The following is a 24,544-nucleotide window of genomic DNA, read 5'->3' on the forward strand; positions in this document are numbered from 1 at the left end:
TTCTAATCATTTTTTTTAAATATGTTATGAATGTTTAAACAATCTAGATGCATTTTAAAGTTTCACGCGTGTGAATAATTTAAATAGTTTAGCGTAAAAAAATATTGAAAAAAAAAAAAAAAAAAACAACTAACCCCCAGTCTCCTCTACATACTCATGCTTTCTTGATCCTTTTAGTAGCATAGATGGTGTACAAAGGATTCGTCTTTATCGGGTGTAAAGTTGCTTTACTCTCAACTTAAAAAAAATATTCTCAGATTAGCATGTAGATAATAGCAGAAGTTTAAACACTCCATCCTATAAAATAGAACTTTTCTGAGTAGGAACAGAACAGGACGCAGCTCCAATTTGCTCAGATTATTGGCATTCCACTGGTTTGTTGTTTTGAATACTTCCTTTATGCTTTTTTTTCTTGTGCATCGAATAAATTGTTTGAAAATGCTACAAAAATTATTTTTCTGCAAAAAATTAACACAAAGAATTTTGTATAATTATTAGAGAGGCTTGCAAAAAGAAAACAGTAATATACACAAAATATCAATTTTATTCTCATAATATCATCACAGTAAAAGACATCAAATTCACAATGCAAATTTCCACGAAAACATGTTTCAGATGGGCGGAATGGGCGAATTCGTTTCCAGTGGAGGAAACAATTCCCAAACCCGCTTTTTTTGAGTTGGTACTTGCACCAGATCCAGAATGATGAGCGAAGGAGTAGACTATTGACAACAAACGAATCGTACTGACACAAAATATGTTATTAAAAGAGTGTTTGTTTAGGTGGGGAACGTTCAGGTAGTAGCTCTTCTTAGCTGTGGCTGTCTATGCCGAATCTGAAACAAAAATAATATCTATAACCATATTTTAAATGTGGTCAAGCCCCATATAACCTTGCTAGCTTTAAGTCCTCTTTGTCTATGATAAAGCAAGCACATAAGACAAATCACTAAAAGAGCGTATAAAAGAAAACCCGCGGAGAGACGCCCTCTTGAACATCCCTGATTGTCCAAGAAGCAATGCTGTTCCTGCCTTTTGTCTCGTCGCCTAGGCACGATTGCTTATATGCCCATCTTAGCAAACTTCGGGTTGTGGATAATCCTGCCTGCCCCCTCTGCCGCAGTGGTGCACCGATGGATGCCGATCCCCTCCCCGTCTGTTCCACCGACCTGTATTTTATCCCGTTACTGGGAGACCAGGGACTTGTTGAACAATTTGAACACTTGATTTTGTTCTTGTGTTTGCCTGTTTTGTATTATGTTCATTGTTTCTTTTCTTTCATTGTTTGCATGTATTTCCCCTTTGTTTTTGTCTCTGTAAGGAGTAATGATAATGTCTGTGCCGCCTGCTGCGTTGGAAATAATAATAATAATAATAATAAAAGTGAACTTGAAAAATCTACGAGGGAATGGAGAGCCCTTATGTCAAACATTTTTTTATTTTAATTTCTTAGTTTTTCAAAAAAAATTATCAGTTTCTTAGAAAAAAAAGATATCCTATAATTGAATTATCTTTTATTTATGTTACGGAACTTTTTGAGAGCTTTTGAAAAATTCATTTGTTATTTTATGGTATGTAAATGCTATACGTTGCTCACATGTCTTCCCAAAGGGATAACAATTGGAATAAGAATGCTGAGAATATTTTTATTATACAAATATATTGTTTTTATGTTCGCTCAAAGGGGAAACATGTACAAGTTAACAAGTCTGCGGCACACATTAACAAGATTTAAAAAAAAAAAAGAAGAAACGCCACTTCTATTTGAAACATATACGTAGATACCAATTACAACAAAAGGTTTGTAACCTATAGTGTACTGGCTTAAATTGTACAGTAATGCGTCAATAATAAAATATGCTTTTTTAAAAAATAAAAGTGCAATCCTGCTCACCAGTAAGTTTCATAGCTCTGATAATTATGGTATAATTAGGTAAATTTAAACTGGAAACGTTAAACCTTCTGATGTTAAAAACATGCTGACTGGTTAGTCTTGCTTCAACTATATATAAGGCCACATAGTACAAATATTAGTTTATTATGCAATGGTTATTCTTGACATATAGTGTGTTTAAGCTCTACACAATGTTTTATAATGTATTTTAAATGATTTTAGTCTAATAATTTATTTTGAGAATTATGAACTTTTTAAATTAGATTAAAATATTTAAGGTATATTTATTTCTTGAAACTGGTAACAATATTTCTTTAAAAACATAAATACACAAATGAATACATTTTTGAAAAAAAAATAATAATTGGCTATGAATAAGTACATTGATTATAGAAAAACAATAATTATAACTATTCAAATTTTTTCACAAAGCTTAGAGTATTCTACATTAACTTTAATATCATAGAGAGGATATGGGAACTGTGCCTCAGATGTTATGTTCAAATGATCCTAGGATTAACTTGAAGGAAAAAAATAATTTAAAAAAAACGAAAAAAAATAGTATAAATTTACCAGAATATTCATAGAATGGTTTCCAGAGTTTAGCTTATTATTTTAAAATGTAGTTTCTCGTAAAGAAGACTGCTGAAATAACATACAACAGCTGTTAAAAAAATTTAATAAATGTCCTCGCTGAAGTATAAAAGGCCTATTGCTCTGTAAGTTTTGAAAAACCTGTTACTGCAATCACTTGAGAATTATTCAAGATTTTTTTACTTTACGTCATTTTAGTAAAATATAACCCCCCCCCCCCTATCATTTGTATATTTTGTCACTTACATCCTTCCCTCTCCCCTCTCCAAAAAACGGCACGTTGCTCTAAGTTATGCAAAGCAGTTGATTTTGCTTTAGCTCAAAAAATAACTAGTGAAATTTGGTGCACATACCCCCATACGAATTCATGCTGATTAGTTTTTGAAGCTAATTCTTTTAAGCTTAATTCCTTTAAGGGGATTCAGCAAATGGAACACATTCTTTGTTATTCCAGACTGTTAATTCTGTAAATTAATTGACTTGGTCAGAAGCAAATTGAACCATGGGTAAACTTCAGAGAGTACATTTATGGTCTTTAAAAATAATGTTTGAGGACAAGTTTTACAATAAAATACTCTTTACATACAGTAGTTTTCAAAAGAAATCGGAAATTTGTTCTTTTAGAAGAAGGTAAGTTATCCTAAATATTTCACTTTGCCCCACATTTCCCTACTTGTAATTGATCTTAGTACAATCGCAAGACTTTTAAAAGGACCTTTAATTCTTCATCTCGTAGCTGCTTTTGCGAATAGCAAAACTTAATAGTTGCAATTGTGCGTAAGATCCAATACTTCATAAAAAGAGATAGAGAAGAAAGTTTTTTTAAGCCATTAGATACTGGTTTTTATAAACTTTTTACCCCCAGTTTCAATTTATTCCCTGCTCGAGTTACAATAAACGTGAAAAATATCCTGAATTAAAAATGAATTGAATTATTTTTTTTCACTGTGAAGTGAAAATCGCTTGATTTTATTTCCTGAGTTTAAATGGGATTATGAGTTCAATAAATTATATTTTATATTATCCCTTACAAGCGTTATTGCAAAGGTTCCTATAGTTTTAAATTGCAGGGGAAAAAATACATTTTGCCATTATAAAGGAAATAAGTTTTTCTGCTTTTGAAGTCGACCATGATGCTGCACGTTTCTGTAAGCAATTATTTTTGTTTATACCTTACATTTTACTTTAATGAATTCAAACTAAATTATATCTAATAAAATTCCAACTTCATGAATTGTGATGTTCTAATTTTTTGCTCATTGACGTATCTCAAAAGATGCGTCCATTCATAAGCTAATACATATAGTTTTAACATTCATTTTGTAAATCCTTTAAAGTTTAAAATATTATATCAATGTTTCCAAAAGGGGTTGATACCTGGGGGGTCTATGAACATTTCAAAGGGGGTAATGAATCTTAACGGCTAGATAAAAGTTGATAAATATGCAGCAGTCAAAATACCAAAAAAAAAAAAAAAGTTAACTGAACTTTAACTTAACTGAAAATTAAAAGTTAAGTACTGACACCAGTAGTAGCCAGTGCTTCAGAGTGCTTCAGTGGACGACACTTCAAGGTTTATATTTGAAAAAATAGGATTACAGCTTTTCCTATGGATTCATGCACGTTTGATGCTCTTTTAAATCTATTGGGAGATCAAGAATGCTATTTTTTTCAAATATAAACCTCAAAGCACTGGTCACTACTGGTGTGTTTATCTTAGTATGAATGTAAATGCACCCATTAGGAAAAATCAGAAAGTCAGAAAAATTGTCGAACTGAATTTAGAATGGCCCTCTCAAGGTCCAATACACAACAGTATTTACAATATCCTTTGTCAAAGACACTTATTTATCTAGTGGCTAGGGCTGCTGTTATTTATCAAGACGAAAAAAGTACGACCATATGCATAAGAATACCCGAGATGTCAAATTAAATATTAGGGTCAATCATAAAGGAAAATTAAGAATTTTCGCTTTTTTAGCCTACTTTCCCAGTAAAAGTCAGAAAAAGAAGAAAAAAGCATGAAAGAAGGCTTAATGCATCTTTAAAATATCGCAAAAAACAAAACAAAAGTCAAAAATAAATAAAATAGTTAGATGAATATTGAAAAATTAAATATTGAAAAGTAGGTTATTGAGATGGGGAAAAATGTCTGTCTGTCTGTCGGTCCCCCCCCCCCCCCTAATAACTTTTGAATGAATACTCCGATTCAAACAATTTTTTTTTTTTTTGTTAGAAAGATCTCGGCGAGGAAATCTCATTCCCATAATTCATTTTTTGATTTGAACAAGTTTTCGTTCAATTTTGAACAGTTCAAATCTCTTAACATTAGCACTTACGGGGAAACTGAAAGTCAATATAGATTCCGAACTTAAAGGCGGATTTACTTCGAACGAACTTTGTTGGAAATAGTTCTTGACGACCTACTCCCGACTCCGACAATTTTGGAGCTTCTGACTCCAACTCCGATTCCTGTGCCCGAAAATTACTCGAACTCCGACTCCCCGACTTTGAATCTGACTTCGTAGCTTTGGCAAAAATTTATGCACAAAGGAAATATGACTGACTCCGACTCTTGGAAATTCAACTCTGACTCCAACTCCTGAATTAAATAATAAGTCCGACTCCGACTCTGCAAATATTGGCAGACTTGTGGACTTTTTGTGGAAATGACCGATTCCAACTCCGAGTCTTTGAATTTAAAACTTTCGGCTCTCGAATCTAACTCTTTTGTCCCAAAATCAGATGGACTCCGACTCTGACTCTGCAGCCATGGTTTTTACTGTGAAATAATTGTTTTTAATATGTTTTGATTTTATTTTCAAGCTAAAGTTTTAATTCATGTGTTCAGTTTTTGGCGGAGAAATTCGGAGTCCTTTGTTTCTACATAAAGATATGCGCAGACGATTTTTTTTCGACAGTGAAAATTATTTCTTGATTTGACATTTTATTGTTTTTGTTTATTTTTGGAGGTATATTAATTCATTCTTTAAAAAAAAAAAAAAAAAAAAATTGCAACAGAGGAAAAACAAACGTTTTTTTTTTTTTTTTGACATGATGTATTTATTTTAATGAGCTTTTAATTTGAATTCTTTTTTTTCCTTTTGAAAGCGGTTGAAGATTGTTTTTTTGATGGAAAAAATGTATTTAGTTGCTTTGTTTAAAAGGTGCTCTGCTGATATTTTATTTGCTCTTTTATTTATTTTTTACGTATCTAATTCTTTAGATGAGCGAGGCATACTTTATTTCTCGAAATCAGCTTAAAATATTAAAAAAATATGTTTGAAATAATTTACGATTTTAGATAATTTTGAGAATACTGATCCAATACTAGAAAGTCAATACTGGTATATGGGAAAGTAGGCTCGTTTAGTTCTAGACAGAACTTCTTGTCTAAAATGCAATTATTTCAATTTTTTTTAATTAGTAGAGGTTCCAAAAATTGTCGGATAGCAATGAAATTTATATGTGCCTTACATTGCAAAAATGGGTCACTTACGCAGTCATTTCTTGAGCCGAATGCTCCCACGCTTGCAAGCAATCAACTTTAGTGGAAAGAGTATGAGTTTTGGCAGAAGATAGCAGGGGTTCCCGAATTCCAATTTCTCTCTCCCCCTGAGGCATCCTCGGGCCCATGTGGAATTGTCCTTCGCACGACTCTTGTCCTTTGCCCCCTGTCTGGTAGTGGTGCTTGTTGGTTTTGCTCGGTTGCACGAGGTCCAAGGTTTGGCTTCCGTCAAACTCACTCTGTGGGCAATAGTTGCTAAGCATCATTGAGGAAGACAAGTCTTTCACCAGAAATGGTTTCTCTCCTGGTGGTCGGTTTTCTTCTTCTTCTGCTCGTCTTTCCTAAAAATGGAAAGATGAAAATGTAGTACGAGAAGCACTCATCCTCATATATATAATAGCCAATTCACTGATCGAGTAACACTCTCGACGTCACCAACAATAAAACTCGTCCCACAGCATGATAACTTCACAATGTTTTGGTAATGTTTGACACGCAGGGAAATGCTCTATTTTGACAAGGCTAAGCTGGATCAGGTAACTTAACTGTCTTATTGGCAAAACTCTCGTTTTAGGAGAATGAAGATACGAAAAAATGATCAACAATGAAAGTTATCTACTGGAGTTTAGGGTTAATCCACTGGAGTTAGGGATAAATTTTCAACTATCAAAATATCACCCAACAGGATCATTGTTTCGTTCAAATGTGGAAGCAATTTTCACCTGTCATACCTTGACGGGTGATTTTCTAATTGTTTAGAATCTTTAGCTATTATTATTATTTTTTTAAATTTAACATAATTTTTATGTTTGTTTTCATATTTTTCCAAAACAAAAAAACTTTACGCTTTACATTACTTTACAAAACTGAGATAATTATGTTAAACTAATTATGTTTAAAAGAAATTTCAAATGTATACTCTAAAACATTTTTTCCTCTCTAAACTGTTTGAAATGTCAAAACATGTGGAGTTGTAGGAGTTTTAATGAGGAGTGGTGGAAGATTTAAGGAGAACATATGATACAACTGCTCTTGGATACAAAACTAGTAGTCGCAGTTAAAGACAAGATGGCAAATAAACAAATATGGTATTTCTGACCTTTTCCTACATGACTGCAAAAAGCTCTAATACATGGTGAAACTTACCTGATGGTACAGATCAGCAGACAGATCTTTAGAAAGTGGTAAGGAACCATATAAAGAGTCACTCAATCCAGTAAGGGTGCTGCTATAGAGATCCCCTTCCTCCCTCCTCTCCAAAAATATTTGGTTTTAAAACGTATTCTAATATTTTGATATGAAGTAGATATACTACAGTAAAGTTTTAATGCAGCGAATTACTTCCCATAAAAAAATTCAAATGGAAATGTTAAATGACATAGACGGTTTTCTTTTATATTTTAGTCATTTTGAAATAAATATGCTAATTACAAAAAAAAAAGTTACTCTCTTTTATGTTTGTGTAACCACTCACATTGCTGTGTTTAAGGCATCAAAACATCGTTAGACGTCAGAAGACATAAAATGCATTTTGAAAACTGTTTCGGATTCTGATTATACTACCTAGAATTTAAAGGTATCTTAAAATGTAAGAAAACGTAAATTAAATCACCATCTGATGCTTGAAATTGAAACCCAAGTTCTCGATCATGATCTAATCTCTGAAGATATTAACAAATACAAGATGTAATTTCGTACTACTCTTAGTAAGCACTCAAGTGGCGCAACATATATACAAAATTAGGTGCTTAATGAAATTATATTTTTTGAAAATATACTTTTTCGGAATAAATAAATGTGCGTTTTGTTTATTTATTTTTACTTTCAAATCAAACCCTCCAAGGTTAGAGTCTCTTTAGCATATCTACAAAGAACTTATTTCACGCTTTATGATGCATTACAGTCATTTGTTTTCTATCAGTACAAAATGAAAATGATACTACTTCATCAATTTGTCTTTCCTTTCTCCCATGATTATGCGGTACTTAAAATTCTTGTTTCTCAAGGAAGATGCACCTCGGGTGTTTTTTTTTTTTTTTTTTCATCTTTATTATTTGTAGAGAATACTTTTGCAAACTCTTACTTTTTACTGAAGCATTTTAGAATGAAAATAAAGTTAAAGACAAATGCGAAGTAGTTCAGTTTTTTTCTAATTAAGTTTTAATAATGCACAAATATATATGTGCGAATTCTCTAATCTTATATCGTTCCTGACGTCACTAGCGATGAAACTTGCGCAACGGCATGATAACTTGATAATATTTTTTGGTAATGTTTAATATGCAGGGAAATGCTTTATTTTGACAAAGCTGAACTGGATCCGGTATTTTAACTGTTTTACTGGTAAGGCTGCGTCATTTTAGGAGACTGAAGAAGCGAAAAGGTGGTCAACAATAAATGCAATCTATTGAAGGTGAGGGTTAATCCATTGGAGTTAGGGTTAAAATTTTAACTATCAAAATGTCACCAAACAGGCAATTGCTTCGTTCAGATGTAAACGCAATTTTTCACCCGTCATATCTTGACGGACGATTTTCTAGTAAAGATGTAAACGTAAGTAATTTTTTGTTATGTTTAAAAACCTAATAAATACTTATATGATCCGTACTCATCAGACGGACCAGATTAGTCATAACTATTCTTTTTTCAGAGAGCCAATATTAAATTGTACTTCATTTTCTCTTTTTTAACCATAAATGCATTAAAAGCATGCTTTGTGTCTATGTACTCTAGAGTAGAATTTGCAATAAAACGAACTGATGTGTGCATCACATGACTTCCTTTTACTCCAATTTAATGTCTCTTTCCCATTATTAGCAATTTTAATGTGATTCAATAGTTTACACTCTAAAGATTACCACCAGTGGCAAAAGTAAAACCAGATTTAAAAAAAAGACGAATTTGTCGCCAAGTGAACGACAAAACTTGGCGACCAAAAGGCTGGCGATATATCGCCAAGTGTCCGCCAAATTATAGCACCACTTGATTTTACATTGAAATTAACAATGATTTCCCCCCAAAAAGAGGCAAAAGGGGCAAAAGACCCCTTTAGAAACACCCAATGAAACTAAAAGGGGATGTGCACAACTAGATCCCACTGGGAGTCTACATACCAAATTTCAACTTTCTAGGACATACCTTTCTTGAGTTATGCGACGCACATACGCACATATGCAGATGCACGTCCGCATATACATACGTACGTACATATGGACGTCACGAGAAAAGTCGTTGTAATTAACTCCGGGAATCAATGGATATTTCGGTATGTTTATACGTTCTTAGGCACTTATCTGCGTGTTGTCAGGTTGAAAAAAAAAAAAAACTCAACATTAATTCGGGGGTGAGCAAGATGGAAATTAAGGCCGAATTTTGAGCGAACATTTTTTCGCGAATACAATACTTCTTTTTTTGTATAAGGAAGTAAAAAGGCCATCACATTTTAAGAAGTACTGACAAGTATCAACAATAAACAACATAGTTGTCATTTAAATTCGAATTACATTTCTTCATAGACTTATAGGATTGACAATTGCTAGAAATCAAATTTTAAAATCAAAGTTTATTTATTTATTTTGTTTTCATTTTACGTCAAGAACTACAATGCTAGTACTTTTATTGACAACGAGTAAATGTATATTGATTTTTTTAAATAAAATAAATGTAATACTCAAACAGTGATAAAAGTTAGGTACATTTGTGAATTCTTATATAACAGCATTTTCTGATTACTAGTGTTCTCATCAATAATATATTAATGATGATTCTAATATATTTATTCTCAAAATATTATCTTAGGGTACATATTTATGATAATTCTAACATTTCACCAACTGCCTTTATTTAGTTTACATATTAAAAGACAAAAGTACGCATTAAAAAACATTTCATTGATATCAAATTTATATTAACAAATTACCTTCTTTTTACATAAGATATACATATGTTTTCCCCAGAAAAATGTGTGAAAGGAAAAACAATATACGTAGTTGCAATTTTTTTTTTTTTTTTGAAAACTGCTTAAAAGATATATTTAAAATAACTAAGAATCTAAGACAACGAAATTGCAAATAATTGACAGGTGCTAAAAAATAATATAGTAAAGTCTCGAGAACGTGTCATACGGTAACCTTCGACAATTAAAAAAACTCGGTCTTATTCTGGTAGGACGCAACAACTCCCTCCCCCCCCCCCCCTGTTGAGCGTGAATTCCCAATTACTTGATATTTCACCAACTTGGTCACCTTTCGGTACACTTTAGGTTAAGTTTTCAAGATTTAAATGTTTTTCCTTACTGAAAGAGTTCTTTTGTTTTATTCTATGCGGACTTTTCATAATAGCTGCTAGCTTTGCTCACAAAGACAAGAACTATAGCATTGAGTGGGCACTTAAACACTTTAGCTTTTACATTATTCTACTTTTTTACTGAAATGATAATTCTTTGTTTTTTTATTAATTGCATAAATGACATGTTACGCAGACATTTTAAAAAAAGTTAACTATTTTTTTTTGCCACTTTGAGAGGATTAAAAGAAAAGGAGTTGAAATAAGTAATTACAATTGCAGTCTTATACATAATTAATCATAACTATGTAAGTTATCAGATTAATCGCAAAAAAAAAAAAAAAAAACATGTCTGACAAAAAAAAAAAAAAAAAAAAGTAAAGTAAGCAACATTAAAAATGCCCCGTTTTTTTCCGCACGAAAGTATTTAATAATTTATTAGATGTATAAGATATCCTCTAGCGTGTTCAAATTATATTCCTAATAACCAAATATGTTTAGTACATTTATTAAATAAAAATTACGATGAATTTTCCTCTTATAGTTCATTTTTTGTTCCGTTAGTAGGTTTGTTGAATCTTTCACTTAGCTGCGAATGAAATACCCTTAATATGCCTTAATTATACATGCTAATTATTAATCTTAATTTTATATGTTAATGAGTTGTTTTAATTATGTCTAAAAAGTTTGTTTTTAAATAATAACAAAATGTGATTCTGAGTGTTTTACGTTGTAGAAGGTAGATTCTACACATGACGTTACAACTAATAATTGACGGAATTAGTGTAAAAAATGCGTTGAGTTCTGACGGAAAATGAAAATTACAATAAACATATCTAATGAAAAAAATAAGCAGTGATCTCAAAATCGTATTTCTTATTATCAAGTGTGCATAGTAAGTTTCCATTCCCGAAAGACAAAATGAAAGATAATTACCTCATTTCAAAATACAACATTTATTTTAATACACGTGATGTCCCAAATTACATGCATTATATCTACTTACTGTGGGAATTCCGTAACTTTCTTAATACTTCATAAAAATGCGTAAGTTAGATATCAAATCAAAGATTTTTTTAAATTGCTATTGCCGAAAAATGGACCACGAAATTCACGTTTTGGCTGTTTTTTTGATAAATTAAACTTATTTTAAACTAATCGTTTTTAAATCTAGAAATAACGATGCCATATATTGAGAAGGAAATAAAAACTTTTAACAAGTGATTAAAAATTATTCTAAAAGTTGTGATTTTCTGTTCTTGTATAAGTAGGGAATAAATTCAAAAAGCGGAAAGACGGATACTGAACGCCATGTTACTCATAATAAATCACGTATCGATACATTTCCGGTAAAAGTTGGATGTCCTTACATCCAAAAGCTCAGTTTTTCATTGAAAAAAGGGCTCATTGTAACCCCGAAACATGTGTTTGTAGTAGTCTGCTAATTTTGTGCGTCAAAACGTTGTTGATTGCATTTAATCACAATATTATTTCAATAGTTATATATTTTTTCTAAAATGTAATGTTTACATAATAAATACATTGTTTAGTAATGTAATAGTAAAAAGTATTACGTCCATTAAGAAATTAACTTCATAAATAATTAGAAAAACTAAGTGGTTAACAGGAATTAAAGCACTTTTAGTACATATTTCAGTAGAAAATAACTGTTTCATCATATTAAAAAATATTGAATAGTTTTCCAATTGCAATTTCCCTTGATTAAAGCATTTTTGATGTAAAAACGTAGAGAGCTTTTAAAACTTCGTAATTAACTATTCACAAAAAATCTAAATTTGTCTTCTTAAGTACAGCAAAAAAGTGGAAGATATCAACTTGTATTTATACAATTAAAAAAAAACTGTTCTAAGCAGCCTTAATCATTTACGCAACTAAGTCCATTTAATTTTTTTTAGAATTGATGAAAAATATCAAAAATGCGCTTTAAAATTGTTAATTAAAACTTGCGATTTAAAAAGTTTTTCAAAACTAGTTTTTACGTCAGTTGAAAATGTCTCGTTTATACAAAAAAAAGTCAATTTATTTTAATACTTCAATTATTAATGGTGGTTTTTGTAAATATACATGCTGCTTTATCGCACATTTTTCTGCAAAGGTTGTTTTCCCATTTCATGGACACTCAAATCCGAACTTGCGAAGCGAAAACAGAAATCTCCTTAAAAAATATTTCCAATTCTTTTTTGGAATGATCCTATTTTATATTTCCTGCTACGAAAGCACTTTATAGAGGCCTAACTTGATGCTTCTTAAAGAAATGGAATCTTACGAAAACCACTGGCCTTAGTTTGTTATCCACTTCAAGAGGAGCAGGAGGAAAGATAGAAAGAGAGAGAATACTTGCATCCTTTGCAATTTATCACCTCCTTTTCTCCTTGTTCTGAGAAAGATGCTCCCTCGACTTGGGAGATGAGGGTGGGGAGAGGGGGGAGGAGATGAGATTATTTTCCTGACGGTTACTAATTGCATTTGACACTGTGGGATGTTATGGATTAGGTCGTAGGACAATAGGTGGATGGAAATTCTCTTGTAAGTAATTCTAAGGAGAAAATAATAGACAACCTTTTGAAGAACATAGTCTACGCTTTTAAAAAAAAGGTCAGTAAACAATCTTGTAAGTAAGAGTTGAATACATTAAGATTTGCGAATATAATTAATGAGCGAAAGGGGGAAGATATATCGATCTAGACAGGCGAGATTATATTGGAGGTTATTCAGGTAAACATAGTTAATATTGATTGTACATTTCCATGGATGAAGAAAATGAAACAAGACAACTATGCAGTGAAATCCCGTTATAACAAACTTCTAGGGATCAAACATTTTGTTCGCAGTGACGGATTTCGTTGTAATGGAATTCAAGCAATGTCACACAGATTAAATTAGGACTTATAGTTCATTTCGTTGAAAAGGAAAGTTCATTATATTGGTGTTCGTTGTAACAGAAATTCACTGCATTATTCAAATGACATTTTGTTTATTTAATGTATTTAAACCACTTTAATCACCATCGTACCTTCCATGGTTAGGGTTTAACCAGATGTGGTGACTGGGGACTAAAGCGCATCTCACAAATGACTAATCAAAGTACATAAAATAAAATATTTCAATTCAAACGCATCAATTTCGGTATGTATGTAGGGACGCAAGTCCAAAATCGGACGAATAACACGTGCCCTTAAGGCCCCCTTCTTTGAGTTTCGAAGAAAAAATTGCAGATTTTCTCATTTTTACGTAAAAATATTCTAACGTTTTATATTTAAAGTAATTTTGAACCTCAATAGGTGCTGCTACTTCCAGATCGACCATTGTCTCACTTTCATTCTGTAAAATTTAACATGTTACAGAGAATAAAATGTACACCAATGGCGTTGGGTCAAGCGTACTGCTCTTCTCCGCTTGTTCCAACCAAGCGGCAGGGGAACGTTTCTTCCCATCAAGATGGACACAATGGATTCTATAGGCCATTAATGAACGATCTTTGACAACAACAAATTGCCTCCTTCAGGCTTTCGGGGTGTTGATTTACAAAATTCCCTGTGTATGTAATAGGTGAGGCAAACAGAGTCGCAAGGTTTCAATGCTATAAATATAAGTAATTGCAATTATATTTTAATTCACTGTTCTTTAGTTATAAACATACCTAAATGCTTATGCAATTTTTAATTTTTAAAATATAAATTTCGAAAAATCCTTGAATACTCCTAACATGAAAATGTACTGTATTTTACATAGCTAAAATATAAATTTAAAAAAATCCAGATCGGAACAATGTATAAATCTATACTTTAAATACATTTTCTTCTATTTCAGTATATAGTCTTTTATTATTACAAATTCTTGCAATTCACAAGATTTAGAAACCGAAATGGGTATCTATCCTAACCTGTTGAACATTTGTTTTCTACAGCTGGTCCACCACAATGCAAAAAAACTTGACAACTATTGATATCTGCTCGCCTTTCATCACTGTAAGACAAATGTCATATAAGGGATAAAGATGGTGTTCATTTATTTACAGTCTATGTAGATGCAGTAAATTTAAACCCAAATGACCGAGTGATCAATCGTACATTCCTTAAGAGAGCAAAAGAAAATCTTTGAGAGGTAAAATTAAATTTCATGAATTTAAATTTAGATTTTGTAGATATTCACTGGGATACAAAGCTACTTACAGATGTAACTGGAAAAAGAACGCCGACAGGATTACCGTGATAGCTTCAGATCCTAATATTAAACAGCTACTCGGAATTTCCTAGATATTTCTTCAGTTGTATATGATATCTTAGATGATAGCTCTTTATTGCTAACTGTTCTAGCTGTAGTGTTTGATGCAACGATTCGCAATACCAACCGTATAAATTGTGCATGCAATTTTTCAGAGCAAAAACTGAATGGTGATATATTACATTTGGACTGCCATCATCATGCACTTGAAATCGTACTGCAGAGTGTGTCCTTAAAGAAGTTCTTGCCTTTCTTAGTTCTAGATCAGATATTCAATTATTTAAGCACAACAAAATTTTGTGGAAAGATCTCCATCATTCAGAACTTATAACATTTCAATCAAGTACACATACCACTTAAATTCTAAAAGACGAAGTTGATGACATATTATTGTTCGTAAAAAACGGAATTGAGAAAGATTACAGAGAATTCTCATAACTTGTAATAATATTTCCTGGTGAATTTCCTCCTACAGGAATATGTTTTCGGAAACCTGGAGCTTATCCCTGAGCCACATGGGTGGAAAATGAATTTTTGTTTGAAAATTTTTATATTTAAGAAACAATTTAAATTGATATTACTTGAAAAGAAAGCCCTTCAATTCTGTTTACAAAGCTGTTTTACAATTAAATGCTGTATGGAGATATGGTTTTTAGCAGCAACCCAATCGAGGCTCCTTTGAATAATATATGTCTGAAAAACTAGCAGCGTACAAAATGACGACAAACATGCAGCAGAAGCAGTGGTTGGAAAATTCATAAATCATTTATAGTATTTAGGGGATAAACTAGTAGCTTTGTCGGTAATAGATGAAGGAATTAACTTTGAAGATAGGAAAGGACTAGTCCTAAACATGCTTGTGATAGGGAGAACGTGTCTGATGACTGTTTAACAAATTTCAGATTACAGTAGATGATTCGGAATACTTTCTTAGTAAAGATCTTCCTCTTTATAGAATCAATTACGAGTCAGTAAAACTGTTTGATAAGTTACGAATACTATAAGATTTTTTTCCTATTTGATCCTGATTCACGGCAAAATGAAGGAAGCTATTTAAAGGGAAGAGAGATCGTTAAAATAGAGAAAATTGTGAATGATACAACTGAATGAGGAGCACAATATATTAATGGAAGAATTTTACAACTAATTAGCCAAATATGAGTCACAAAGCAATTTATTTTACAGACTGTCCAAGACTATCGGAAAGAAATACACACTATCGAGATACATTGAGAAAAGCGTACGATTAAGGAAAGTTTCTAAAGTATTATTTCATTCTTATTCAACGTAAAATGTTTAGATGATAAAAAGTATTTAAAAAGATTAATTTTAGTGCTACCTCACAGTAAAAATATTTTGTAAACCTAGGAGAAACGATGTACTGGGTCTGAAGTAAAAACTCGAAGATTCGTGAGAAAATTATCAAAAGTGTTAAAGTTCAACGTACTAGAGGCACGTGTTATTATTTACCGATCGAGTTCAAATTTTGCACCGATTACTTTTTATTATAGTGTCACAAAACTAGGGGGCGTCACTTGTTGAATTCCGAAAAAAAATATTTCTCATATAAATAAGGACCACCCTAATATATACCAAGCCCTGTATATATGAAATTTAACAAGGAATAAAATAAGTGAATTTAAAAGACTTGATGAGGCATACAGATAGGTGATTGCATCCAGCAACACAAAAAAAACTGGCCTAGGTAACCTATAGTAACATTGCATTACTTTCAAAACTAGTGAGTACATACTGTATTCGCCGGTGGAAATCGACTAACGTATTTTTGGCGGCCACATTCAGCTTTTTATTTCGCTCTTTTTAAACTGTGAATTAATGAGTTGTGTAATTCCTGATACTTTACTTATGCTTTATGAAAGTGGACAATATACATTAGGCATGTATGTTTGCACGCTTTTGTTACTCATCAGGAAGCCGTGCTGACAGCAAAGTTATAGGAAAGTTACATGATGTATACTCAAGATACTTCACGCTAGTGTTCCTTTTTTCGATCATATACTATTTCCGATCGCATGCCTCTTCTTTATCTCGATTAAGTTTGGGAAAAATTAAAGGTGTTATTGTAACAAAGGCAAGAAAGAGAAAAAATGACGAGAAAAGTTGCTAAATATTTTGCTTGATAGCTATGATGTAACCAGTAGAGACACAACGTTTGACCTTTTTTTTTTACTTACTGACTACTGCCTCTTGTATCATTATGTTTTTAACCGAAGAAAGCATGAAGTTTCTTTGAGATAATAGCAAGCTCACATAAAGTTTCCTTTTCGTTTCACTAATATATTACTTAAATTATTATCAAATAGATTTTTTCATGCTGAATCACTAAAAAATATCCAGAGAAGGGCACTTGGAACTACTATCTTTTAGCGAGATGTAAGACTTAGAGTTATCTTTTTCCCCATTCAAAAGTTCTGCATAATTTATCAACCAAAGTTAAATTCAAAAAATAGAGGACAATTAATATTTTTGCTTTGTAAATTAAAATGTAAAACGGGAATATGAATAGGAGACGGAAAGGAAGATCTCAAAAAATAAGTTTTAAATATAAAATCACATTTTTTTATTATAAAGTTGTAGCAATGAGCATGCATTTTTGCTTTGGAAAAAATATAAACAGGTCAAGACAACTTCAAGTATAACTGACGAGATATACTTCTCATGAAAATATGCCTCACCCCAAGCATCCTGGTTATACTCATTTCTGTTGACTTTGGCTTGTGCCAAAAATTGTTCTGTATTCTCTTCTGAATAGTATATACGTGGAATATTTCTTTTATTGATAAAAAAAAATACATACAGTGCTGGTAAAAAAAATTGCATCACCCTCACATTTTCACAACAATGGGATTATGTGAGAAGTTTTGGTCGATCGATTAACGATGAACGTATGTGAAATTCTGTAAAACTTATGAAATAAACATTTAACAGTAGGAATTCGATAATTGTTTACGTAGATCGGGGCTGTTTCCAGGCCAAGGCAAACTGCTGACCCCATGCTCATTTTTCCATTTCTGAACCTGTGTGTGAGTTTAGAGAAAAAAATTACTTTTTAAGTCTAATGGCAGGATAAAGGTTTTTAAATTGTTACTTACCTGTTTTACCCTATGGCACGGAGCAGAATCATCCTGGAAAATGACGTTTGGAACTGAAATAAAGTGATCCCGGATAGTAGGAAGCAATTTCTCCTTCAAAATACCAATATACACCTGAGCGTTTATTGTTCCTTGCACAAAGTGGAGCCCATCAACTCCTTGATCAGAAATACATCCCTAAATCATCTGGGATACGGGATGCTTGACTGTGCGTTGAATGCAGTTGGGATGATATTCCTCTCCTGTGCGGCGTGGGTGATGCGTTTTTTTTTTTACCACCACTGTATATATAGGATGACAGTTTATTTTTAGTTAAGATTTCGATTTAAACCAGGCATAGTTCTTTACTGCATAAATTACGCGAACAAAGAATACTAATGCTTATCTGAGGAATACAGTGTAGGAATACAGTGTCTGTTCAATAAATATTGGGACTGGTTCCAAAAATCAAAATTTTTTGCAGGTTACATTACAATTACTTAATAATCTTCAAAATACAATCCTCTTGCATCGATACTCTTAGTTCGGCACGTCTGCCACTCGTCACAAACCCTATGGACGTCGACTTCCGAAATACAAGTGAGAACCTTTGTCGTTACCTCTTGAACCGACTCGATGGAGTCAAATCGATATCCTTTGAGCTCCTTTTTCATTCGCAAAAACAAGAAAACTTCTGTTGAAGCCAGATCTGGGCTGTAGGGGAAGGGGGAGGAATGAGGCGAAATTCTACCATCGACAGTTTTTGTCCATCGCACCCAAGTTTTTGTCTGTCCCAAGAGTTTTGGCACCAGCTTCGCGCACTTTCCTCATCGCACGATCCTTTGTTACAATTGTGTCGGTGTGGACGGTTCTGATAGAAAGGCCGGTCTCCTCACAAATAAGGGCGGGGGTCAAACGCCTGTCAGAGCCAAAAATGATTTCACTGTGGCCACCTTGAGCGGTTCAAACAGTCGTCAGGGTTCTGATGCGATGATTGTCTTTGACGAGTTCCCGGCCTTCCTTAAAGATTTTGCGTCACTTAAAAACTCTTGTGCGGCTTAAGGCATCATCCTCATAAGCCTGTTTAATGAGCTTAAGAGTCTCGGAAGCGGATTTTACGAGTTTAAAGCAAAACTTCTCGGCGTTCCATGCTGGCGCGACGACACCATAAATAAACACACGTCACAAAAATCAACCTACTGTCTCAACGCATGACAGCAGGCGACTGAAATAAAATTTTTCTTGGGGGGGGAGGGGTAGAGTACCCCTTTAGCAAAGTCAAATAATCAGAGTGTCCTCTATTGCTCCGTTGAGGATACAGAGAACCAGTCCTGATGCTTATTGAAGAGACCCTGTATTAACTATAATGTGCCAAGAGTTAAATTAAGTTATTAGGTATGGGCAAATTGCAATTATTTTGAAACTAAAGGCAAACAATAGTTTTTGAATACTTGTTCATTCATATATTACATTTCAACTTCATTTTTCCTTTTTTAATAGCAAAGTATTCGAACTACATTTACTATGAGAAATATACGTCCGCTAATCATTAAGTTTTCTGGTTTAAAATATTTATTACTTTTATTTAGAAACAACGCTTGAAGTATCAACATTTTATTCCATCGGTTGAAATACTAGGATGCTATCCTTTTTTTAAATGACAGTGTGTAATTTATTGATTCGATGACTGGAAATGATAAATGATTCGACATTGATGAATAGTTTGGTGGATGAAAAATGGAGAGCAAAAATGGCAACTAACAAGGAAAGGAAAACTCTAGGAAATTTTCTGCTGAAGCTGGAAATGGATAAAGAGACATATGGAGTTCCAGAAACTGTTTCAGTAAGTGAGATTAATAGTTGCGTAACCACTGCAAAGAAACTAGCTTTCTTTCTTGAAATGAAGGCTATGAAACGTGTCATTGAAGACATTAAATTAGTATTGATGCTATAAAAACGGATAAAAAGTATGAAAGCTTTTCATCCAGAATAATCAATAACTAGCAAGTAAGGAAGTGGTACAAACTCTGATCAATGATTTGCCAACCTTTTAGGATAAGATAAATCGAATCTGGAAGTTATTTAACGTTTACGTATGCAGATAAAAAGTTATGCCATTGTTTTATTTATTGTGTTATGGTATGCGCAATTATTTAGCTTTGTGTGATTACTTGTATATGTACAGTGTGATTATAACTAATGTATCACTTTATAAATGTCGTTTAAAACAATGGGAAAAATGTCTCCAAATTTGAGCTGAAAATGTACAGGATGCGGCATAATAACGCCCAAACAGCAAAACTCAATAAAACCCATTTTGTAAATCAGAAAGTTTCTATTATTCATAATGTAGGAGCATATCTAAAGTTTTGATTTAAAAAGTTGCATGAGATAGGAGATGACACCTATTGCTCATGCAATAAAAAAGTTCGCTTTTTTTTTTTACTTTCTTCTATATCTAATAATAATAAAATAAGATGTTTGTGTGTGTGTGGCGCGCATCTCGGGAAAACGGTAAGGCCTAGAAAGATAAAATTTGGTATACAGGTGCGGTTTTTGCTGAAGATGTGCACGTGCACCTCGGGCTTCGATTTTTGATATTTTAATTAGAAAAAAGTTATTTAATGTTTTATGTGATTTTTAGCATTTTCAACCTCACAGACCCCGAACCAACCACGCCAGACGAATATTGTTTGTACTATAGTGTAGGAAATTTAATTTTAAATGTGTTAAATGAAAAAATTTTGAAGATAGAGCAATTCTTGTATTTTTTATAGATTTTTGAAAAAACCTTTAATTTGCATTTTTTTCTGAGATTAGTTTTTTTCGAAACCCATCCTGCGAAAAGTATTGAACCCTCAATTGTAAAATTTTAGTTGGTAATAATAAAAACATTCTGCCCGCTTCAGAAGAAAAAGGTTTTTAAAAATACGCAATAGTTTTTTTTTTACAAGTTTTTTAATGCAGAACGCAACGCGAGCTGTTCGCTTGCCGGCTGAGTTCCGAACTTACCTCATCACGTGATCCAACTGAAATCGTTTGAATTCTCTTCACCTTTTTTTTTTTATTTTTTTGCAAGCGTTACGTTTTGCCACACTACGGGGAACATAGAGCCTTTTTTTTTGCGGGCTATTTTGATTAAATAAATAAACCCCTCGATTTTTTGCATGATCTGTGTTTTTGTTACGGATTGGCGGTTAGGTTGGGTAGATACAGAAATAGAGATTGAGTGGACAAAAAAATTTTTTTTCCTCGAATTAATACTTATATATATAAAAAAAAAGATTGTTAATTACTGTCAGAGGTAGATATGCATGGATCGTTTTGATAGATAGATAGACAAATATAGAGGTCGATATAGTAGATGGACAGCAAGAAAGAGACATTCCAGTCATTTAAAAAACTTCAACGGGATGTCAAAGTCCCCCACCCCACACACACCATGACTTTGAAAAAACAATGCTTTCACATAAAAGTGGGAGTGCTTTTTGTTATTTTTCGACAAAATATGCATGGAGTACGCCGTTTGTGTCTCCCCTCCTTTAAAAGTATTCCAAACGACGAAACTGGAGAAAGTTCTAGAAAATATTTTATTCAAACTACTACTGATATAGATAGATATAGATTGATTGATAGCGCCACGAAATTTATTTAAGCAGCCACCGAAGGCGGCAACATTGGCGTAAAAAGGCGAATGATAATATTGATACATAAAGAAAAACATTGATTAATACCGTGCTAAATTATCTAAGCAGCCGCCGAAGGCGGTAACCCTGGCGCAAAAAGGCGAATGGTGTAAAAGGGTGGACCAGTTGGTCGCCGAAGGCGGCTAGTATCTAATATATAGAAGAAATTATTGGATTCGTACAAATTTTCGAATTTCGAATTTTGACGGATTCGAACGTTTTGAGGTGTGCTGAGTCCATTTCGACTATTTTTGGAAAATGTCTGTCAGTCTGTGTGTATGTGTGTGTGTATGTGTGTCACGTCTGTGTGTGACCAGTTTTTTGTGGCCGCTCTACAGCAAAAACTACCGCATGAAATCGAACGAAATTTGGTACACATATGTGCCCCTATGTGAACTAGTGCCCATTGGTTTTTGGCGCGAATTCCTCCAAGGGGGGTGGAGTAATGGGACATTTTTTGAGTTACGCGTGCTTGCTATTCCTCAGGAAGTAACTGGCGGAAATTTGGTCTATATGTTGCCATTAACAGGAACAGGCGCTGATTCAATTTTGTTGTCAATAACTCAAACGAGGGTTAAGCTATTTTGTCGTCAATTGTGACTGCTGTATCTCAAGAAATAATGAACGGAATCAAAGAAAAATTTATCGACAAGTAACTCCTAGAGGGTATAAGTGCTGACTCTATTTTGGTGTCAATAGCTGAAAAGGGGGGTGGCGCAATCGAAAGTTTTTTTTTTTTTTTTTGATTGTGAATTCCGTAACGCCAGAAGTAATGCTACCTTTTGTATGAAATTTGGAATAAATGTCAATCCATATGTAAACAGGCGTTTGTTCAATTTTGGCGCCAACTGCTCCATGGGGGTGGGGGGGGGGGGGTTGTGTGAATAAAAATAGTTTTATAAATGCAACAGTAAGAAAGATAAATTGTAATATACTGTTGTCTGCGTATTTTGCGTGATTTTAACTGTTGGAAAATAACCAGAAAATCGCAATGATTTAAAATTTTTAACTGTTGCCATCTTGCGTTTGTTAACAAATAAAATATTTGTAATTAATTCAAGTAAGGCTTTAAAAATAACTTTCAATTTTCGTTCTTTGCTTTGCTTTTGTAATAATTCAGACATGGGATGGTCGTCAAGTTTTTGCATGTGTAATTTTGTTTTTGTTGGGAATATTGCTTCCTCCTCAAGCATGGGGAGGGATCAGAAAAAAAAAAAAGAAAAATATAGAAGAAAGTTTCGTGATGGCCACAACATACTAGTTCTGCTATGTAACGAGTTTGACTTAGGTGGCATTTGGCTCCAACAGTTCAGAGAACGCCCTACTGTTCAAGGGTATCATAGGCTGCTTTGAGATAAAACTTCCCAAAACGTCAGACAAAATTCAAGACACGAATCTACATCGTTTAAAAAATCCATCTTTTTAACATTCAGATTCACAAGATGGGTTTTATGGAGTTTTGAAATAATGAAAGTTATTTTGCCGCGCCCGGGTACTTGCAGAAAGAGGAAACTACAGCATATTGAGAAAGCATGACAGGTTTATGTTTCCGTCTTAGCCCTGTCTTTGGAAGAAAACAGCTTTTTATACATTTTTTTTTTTACTTTTACTTTGCGAGATAATCACACGAGATTTACAGAAACTCGACGGTGCGCTAAATTAATTTTGTAACTATCAGTGTGAAGTGAATCTCCGCTTTAACGAAAGGCCAAATTATCCACCTCAGTTATATTTAATACAGACTAATGCTCGCTAATTTACATGAAACTGCAGTTTTTGGATGCCGGAAATGAGTAAATGCTTGTCAAATTATTAGTTTTACTAGCTATTTTAGCTTCTGGAGCTTTTTTTTTTTTTTTTTTTGGCATATAATAGCAAATGCATTTTTTAGTTATTTTTTAATTTCTTTTCATATGGCAAAACTGTGTGACAAAACAGCAGATCATATTCCAAGACATTTCAAAGTATATATTAAAATAATAAATTACAACAAATTTAAGGCATACTTAAATGGTAAAATAACGGAACAGCAGGTCAGGAGATTAGTATTTGATATTACTAATGAAAAAAAAAAAAACAACTTACTTCATAATAAGACTTTTGTAACTTTTTCTCTAAGCTATCTTTCTCTTTTTGGTAAAAAATCCCAGCAAATATAACAATGTTCAAAATCAATAGTGAGCAACCAACTGCAATTGTAACAATCAAAGCTGTGCTATAGACAGTCTGCTGGCTGTCGACGATGTGCGTCAGATTGACTGGCACGTGCTTTTCGGAGACAGTACCGACTTCTGTGTCGATCTTCAAACTGATGTTCACGTTTTTGGTGTCATTAATACTGTTTGGCTCCACCAATTGACCCTTGTCTTCTTCTTCCGGGAAAGGCGTGGTCAGTGCAGGATGGAGGCTGCCCGAATTGTCGCGATGCCTAACGATGCCATCATAGCTGTAAGGATTATCATGATCATGTAGACGATGATGCTGTATAGACGTGTTGCCGTCTCCAGAATCATGCAGCCGGGGAATTAGATTCAGCCAATAAGACAGTCGATGGGCGTGGTAATGATCTCTTACTCGTGGCTTCATAGCTGAAATTAGAAAAATGATAAATCCAGTTAGCTTCAGAACAGTAATTTTTTGTGTGATGTTCGATTAGTTTTTAAAAACAGTGGAAGAGTGTTTAAATTTAAGTTTTTTTTTTTGTCATTTTTCATATAATGTGTAACTGTTATGTACTTAGAATATATTTCATGTTTGCAGTCAAATGTAAGATATTCGTTAGAAATTTTTAAAAATATGATTTTTAATAAATAAAATACTTTTTATATGCCATAAAAACACATTTTTCTAAAATCTAGCAAACAATTTTGATCATTACAAACTAGCTGTGGAAATGAGAATGCAGTAGTATAATCTATGTCATTCATACTATATACGTAACACCGACTCACAATAAAAAATAGGATAGCACTTTTTTATCACTCGATGCAGATAATTATTTTTTTTTTCTATTTGTGTTTTTTTTTTTTTTTTTTTTTGACGCTTAATAGTTTCAGAAAAAAGAAAGCAAATAAAAATTACTTTTAGAGGTTTTTTTTGGTAACTTTCAAAAAAAAAAAAAAAAAGAAAGAAAGAAAAAGGTTTTGCAAATAGATCGCTTAGTATTGATGCAAAAATCTTTATTACCAAACTGCAAATAAAAATCTGAGCAAAAAGTTTGCACTGTAAAAGAAGATGAGAG

The 24,544-nt window shown here is 32.9% G+C and overlaps 1 protein-coding gene across 1 annotated transcript in view; it reads right to left on the reverse strand.

Moving 5' to 3' along the window:
• Window positions 1-536: 536 nt before the first annotated feature.
• Window positions 537-24,544, reverse strand: part of LOC129230057 (neuroligin-4, X-linked-like) — a 113,789-nt gene continuing 89,781 nt past the window's right edge. The window contains exons 8-10 of the mRNA XM_054864481.1: window positions 23,389-23,891; window positions 5,988-6,337; window positions 537-836 (exon numbers count right to left, since the gene is read on the reverse strand). Coding sequence (XP_054720456.1) covers window positions 812-836; window positions 5,988-6,337; window positions 23,389-23,891 — 878 coding nt within the window. The 3' untranslated portion in view covers window positions 537-811. The remainder of the gene's footprint in view (window positions 837-5,987; window positions 6,338-23,388; window positions 23,892-24,544) is intronic.

This window comes from Uloborus diversus, chromosome 1 (assembly GCF_026930045.1).
Source record: "Uloborus diversus isolate 005 chromosome 1, Udiv.v.3.1, whole genome shotgun sequence".
Taxonomy (NCBI): domain Eukaryota; kingdom Metazoa; phylum Arthropoda; class Arachnida; order Araneae; family Uloboridae; genus Uloborus; species Uloborus diversus.